Below are 6,305 nucleotides of genomic sequence, written 5' to 3' on the forward strand. Positions count from 1 at the left end.
GTAACAGGGAACAACTAAACTGATGGCATTGGGAAAAGAACAAAAATGGCGTGGGCGAGGCCAAAATAGCCAATATTAAAGGGCGCTTCTTTACTTTATCGCTAAATGGGTAACTACAGTGAAGCCGTTAGAAAATGTCAGAAAAAGAATGGATAAATAATACACGATGATTCGATCAATGAGATACAAGGATGCATAGCTACATTATGAATATCGGAGCAGGTGATGTCCTTTAGAAACGTGTGATGTGCTTGTGGAATGAATAAAAGATATGCTTATGTAATAATGGCTAAACCCGCAATCTGCTTCTCGTACTATGTCGCTGACAACTTCTCGGTTGAGCTCTCACTTGAAGCGTTCGACAAAATCCAATGCACAACGCGTTACATACTTCAGCACTGGCTTTTAGCAACGGTTTCAGAAAAGTTCTCCTGTGGGCAACTAACACGTTCGTCGTAGGGTAGTTTCCATTTTTCACGCCTTTTACTCGAAGGTTTAACGTACTCTTTTATAGCACAATTCGTATTGCATTTTGCATAAAACAAAAGTAATTCATTTCAACACAATGACAAAACAAAATGTTTAAAAACAACGCAAAACAAGAACCCAATGTAAAAAAGAACCAAAGCGACAGTATTCTAGAAAAACCTCAACTATTGCACGTCTTTTCGTAAAAAGCATACGCTCAAACTTTGGTAGCAACGCGCCTTAGTTTGTGTGTAAAATTTCAAAATTAGCTTTGAAGTTGAATTTTGGAGTAGGAAATTACGATTTTGGGAAACACTAAAAGAATGATACGAAGGATGTATAGTCTATCATGTGTGACAATCAAACACTGATCGCGGTAGGTCGTTTATAAAGTATTCAAATCGGTCAGTTGCTTATCGATGGGACAACTTTCTTGGTTTTCAGATAATTGTGATTTCCTTTATAATTTTAAGCAAAATCTCTAAAAAGTATCAAAGACCGACCATTGGCAAAAAGGTCGTTAAATTTTGCACTGTATCATACAACGAACCCTTCTAGAAACTTTACTTGGGTAATTATCGAATACGCAGGATTCGTTTGTTCTATGTTTCAGAAAGTATTCAACAATATCTTTAACTCAATCGGTGCAAGTTCTGAAAATTGTGAGTAGTTACTATACGTTCAACATTGGTGCTTTACGAGTGTGAGTAATAGTCATGGCTAATAAATTTTGTTTCTAGAATAAACCATATTAAGATATTAAATTTTCCTTGAAGCAAAAACATATGCTTAACGTGTGACAGGAAAAACAGTTTTTCTCTTTCTGAGTCAACGCAAAAGCTACGCAATAGAACATTGCCTATCACTTCTTGGCTCAGTATTCGGAAACATTTTGTAGTTTGTGCTTTCTGACAACATCTCTCTACCTGAACCAAGAGGAATGCAATAAGCAAAACCATAGAAACGATACGCAAATAAGGTTGAACAGTTCGGTCAATAAAAAAAACTATAAAAAAAACACTCTGCCAAAGAGAGAAAAAAAATGAACAAAACCAGAAACGGTGTTTAAAATCACACATTCTATAGAAGAAAAACACATTCCAACGAAGAAGAGAAAACACACCCAGAAAAATTAGAAAATGTCAACCGTCAACGAACGGAACAAATATTGTCAACTTATTCGAAACAAAAGTGGTAGTTGAATCAACGCAAATTTTTTCAAATTCGCAAAATTTTACGATTTGCTCTATAGACATTGAACACTATTGAACCGTAGACAAAATCGTTTCGTATAGCAAAAATCAGCAACGATAATCGGTTACAACAGTCGGGGAATTACAAACAACTCAAACAAAATGGAAAGACGGAAAATATTTATCGAACGGGGTCAACAAAATTGTATTTCAAATATTGGTAAAATACAAGCTGTGAAAGAGGATAATGTTCGGTAGCTTTTGAAGAAGATAAAACTTTGTAGATAAAGAGAGAAATAGAGACATACTGATGGATGAGCAGGATAAAGTGGGAAAAGAGAGAAAGCCGAATGGGGAAAAATTTATAGACAAATTTATGCAATAAACAAAATCAAACATTCTAATCGTCACAGCTCTTTTCAGTTTGGCATTGCTTTTGAATCTTTGTCCAAAAAAAACTGTAGTTTCCTCGAAAATAATCGAGAATAATTCTGTTTGTTCTTTTTGTTTTGGTTTTGGTTTTGTTAGTTACCTTTCAGAGATCTTTTCCGAAACACACCTTCATGGTACGGCGCAATATGGGAATGCGTGCGGTAACAGGCATATTGTCGAGGCATTAGTACGAAATCGGAATAATGTTATTTATAAAAATTGGTATTTTTAGCTTCTTGACATCTGGGTTTATTGATTTTTTTTTTGTGTGACAGCCTAAACTAAAAACATGATGATCACGATGCTAAACTTCTTAGTTGTAGCTACTGTTACAATCAATAATCGTGAGTTGTAGACATTATGGACAGGTAGAGACAATGAAAGGTGAATATTTTTCGTGAACAATCAATTAAAAATTTGACAGTGATATCAATTTGGGACTAAAACGGTCGTAGTAAATGATGTACAACAAAAAATTTCGAACAAACAGTGAAAACAGCTGTAAAACCGTTCGAGTCAAACAATGTTATATTGTGGGGGATTTAATTTTTCCAACTATAATTTCAGACAATGTATGCCAAGACCAACGAGTTCAAACCTGTCTTTCTTGAAACAATAGAACATGAGGTGAAAAATATTAAATATGCAACATTATAAGTAAACACTGAATTGTGTAAATCACACATGAAAAATACGATGGGCAGATGGAACAACCAACACAGAAAACATACGTACAATCTAGCGTGACGGAAGAATGAAAAATAAACATAACAACAATACCACTCGAACACACCGAATGAAACAGAATAGAATAAAACACACGACATTCCGCCTTACAAGAAATCGCTTTTTTGGTGTTAACATTTCAAAATGGTATGGGAGGCTACAAAATGAGCTCATGAAATTAGTTATTATTAGGTATCGTAATTCGTCAAGCAAACAATATTGCGTCTGCTTGAAAACGAACCGTAGAAGAACAGCATATTGGAAATTGTACTTCGTTGTGTTGACCACAAACAGTCCAATTCAAACCATTCGATGATATGTTTATGAAACCAATAACTAGTGAAATTATATACTTTAAAAACTGATATTGATGAATATGTTAATTTCTCTTTAGGAATAGCACTTTAGGTATTCATGAACTATATGGTTTGTCTTTTTTAATGACACACGGAGCCGTATACAGGATTAGGGTTATTCATTTGCGGGTTGGATAAAAAGTTTTTGAGTCCTGTCTATTTATGTGAGTCGGTAAACATTGACAAATTTACTGTATGCGAAAGAAATTTCGTGGTCCATATCGTCGTGGTATGTAACGATAGTGAGATATGATGGTCTAGTCAAAGATGTTGTTGGTTTAATGAATCTTGTGTACTAAAAGTTTGGCTATACCATCTGCACTGTACACAGTAAAACTAATGCCAGTGGTGGGTTTATTGGTTGAACGGTGGAAGGGTATTTGTACATACCGGTGATGGAGCACAGCAAACGAAGCGTCGGGGCACTGCCAGAGTATTGATTTATCATTCCCTGGCTATGCGCCCTCGGGGCAGGCATACTCAGCGTGATTGCTTTGTGGAATTTACGACGTCTTGGTTCGACTGTTACTACCGGAGAAACGGCTACACCGCGACCCAACAGTTTAGCCGTCAAATCAGGATCAATGGGTTGAGCCTGCGATAAGTAGAGTAAGTTATTGATTAAAAGACACATTGAGTTCACACTACTGCGTAGGCGACAATTTGTACATTTGTGAAGTGGACACTGGAGTAGTTAGCAATAAGTCTGATGATCAGAGTCCTACTAATGTTCCAGGGAATTTTGTAATATTCTTTGTTATTTCATTAAACTTACGTTTTACATGACAATGTTTTATTATTTTTAGCTTCACATTGGTGACTTATCATGTTGTGGAATGTAAAGCAGCACGAACAGTTTGGAAAATCCTCAATACGACCGCATTGGAAAACAAACTTTCAACATTCGTTTCTGGCAAAGTGACTCAACTCTGGCACTAAGTCATATGGCTTACCTTTTATTTTAACCACCATTGTCCACTTCACAAACCACAAATACGGTTCCAACAAACACTTTGCAGCCACCAAATCCGACGGAAACGTTCTCATATTTCGTTGAGCCGATGATGCACGATTTAATGGAGGACAATGGAGCACATCAAAAAGAATATTTACTTCCGAAAAGCAAAATTTCTATATCAACACAAACAATAGAAGCAAGGCGCAAATTTCAGAAACGTACGAAACAAATCTTACTGCCGGTAAGACCAGCACGAGATAGGAATTACGTAGGTCACAGAAAGTAGGATGAATTGTGCAAGAGCATGGCTGCAGTTCAATTAATTAAAAGCTGTAGAAAATCATAGATCGACCCTTATAAAAAGCAAATAAAAATACAACTGTGTTTTCTTCGCGATTCGCATTGTAGAAGCATATTACGTGAGCTTAAGTACTACTATTCACAAAATGTTCCTGAAACATATCCAGCACTTTCGGGGTTCGGTTTACCAAGAGCTGCTATAGTATTAGTATTCGAACATCGAACATTAAATTAATGTTTAAAATACTATAATTTTTTTCTATGTCTCACAAATTGTGTTCGTGTGCAACAATCGCCGTCTAAAGCATCATACGAAATTATACAAGTCCTAAGTTGCAATCATACTTCTTACATAGAATGAGCATCTGAAGATACCCAATAAATTTAGTACATTTCTTGTGTATAATGTGAATGTGCGAACAAGAGTTTCGACTTCTGTGGTCACGGTCGTCTTTTGTTTTCACGTTTGCACGATAGCACATAATGTTTTGTTAATGATAGTGTTCATTGTACTTGTTTTCTTTCAGTTGACTAATTGAACATTTTCGCTTCTCTGTCGTATACTGAACCAATGTGCGATTGGCAAACAACTAATGCACAATACGAAACTAATCGGAGTGTCAAAGTCCAAGAAGATTGCCGACCACGCTTGCGATTCGATTTGTTTGCATTTGCAGCCCTGCTACTATGGTTTGCTTTAAGGCGTTGTACATTGATTCTATTGCTCACTCGCCTTTGAGATTTTCCGATCGGTTGGTGACACCGAGAAATACACAACTCAAGCAAGAAATGAAACAATCTGGTTGCAATGCAGCAGCGTTTTGAATTTGTTTTTTCATCACATGAACTAAATTTATTGGGCACTCAAATAGTAGTTTAGCGAGAAGTTCATCGATGTCGAAATCCTGCGTCCACAATGTCCTTCGAGTTTAAATAATATTGTGCCTGATGGCGATAATGGGTTGCTGAAATGCACCGAATGGCTGCTCCTAAGTATCTTATTGTTTTCTAAGCGTAACCGACGCGAGCTTCATCGTTGCATAGTATGTAATGCTTAATTGTTACAAAATGTGATTGTTGAATGCAGCCAAAACCTCTCTTGCAATCGTTTTCCTGCAAAAAAACACACGTTTAACATCTCATTGCTTGTCGCACCAGCCGGCGTTCTTTGGCGTATTAGACGAGATCGTTGACTGTTTGTACTGGCGAGTAAACTATTTGTTACTTGACTAGTTGGCAGTAGTCTAATACTTTCTCAGACGGTTTAAATATTTGTTTATCCTGCTGCTTCATCGCTAAAGTTAGTTCCAAAAGTACCTGCAGGTCAAATACTGGTATATTAATGTATCCGTCTTCTAGACGGATTGTAGATGGTAGAATTCAAGAGCAACTTCGATTCTAGCAGAATTATCCGATTATTTTGATTGAAAGTAATTATGATTGTTCTCTCTGTATGTAGTCGAATGCGTCGAATGAAGTTTTACTTTAAATTTGGCAACAAATTCAAGAAAACGTTCAAATTCCTCTTCACCTACGGCTCAATTACAATAGTTATCATAGTGTAGTTATTGAATGTTGAAGGTTCAAAACTAAACGTAACAGTATGTCGGTAATATTAGTTAAAATGTTGAAAGAGTTAGCTATTCATAAATAGCATTGTTAGGTTTAAGTTATCGGTCGGACTGGTTAGTGCTCAAAATCAGTATATTGTTTTCGTAGTCATCAGAAACACATTACTACCTACAACATGCCGTTGTATCGCAATGTAACGACTATGCGGATTCCGTATTCGAATGAGTTCAAAGAATTGCCATTTCACCGAGAGCGTTTACCCCTATCTGTAAGAATACTGGTGCAAGTAAGTTTTATTGA

At 36.3% G+C, this 6,305-nt stretch overlaps 1 protein-coding gene across 1 annotated transcript in view; it reads right to left on the minus strand.

Annotated features, from left to right (window-relative positions):
- Nucleotides 1-4,147, minus strand: part of LOC131207607 (uncharacterized) — a 69,881-nt gene extending 65,734 nt beyond the window's left edge. The window contains exon 1 of the mRNA XM_058200228.1: nt 4,129-4,147. Coding sequence (XP_058056211.1) covers nt 4,129-4,147 — 19 coding nt within the window. The remainder of the gene's footprint in view (nt 1-4,128) is intronic.
- Nucleotides 4,148-6,305: the final 2,158 nt, after the last annotated feature.

The sequence above is a fragment of the Anopheles bellator genome, chromosome 2 (assembly GCF_943735745.2).
Source record: "Anopheles bellator chromosome 2, idAnoBellAS_SP24_06.2, whole genome shotgun sequence".
Classification (NCBI taxonomy): domain Eukaryota; kingdom Metazoa; phylum Arthropoda; class Insecta; order Diptera; family Culicidae; genus Anopheles; species Anopheles bellator.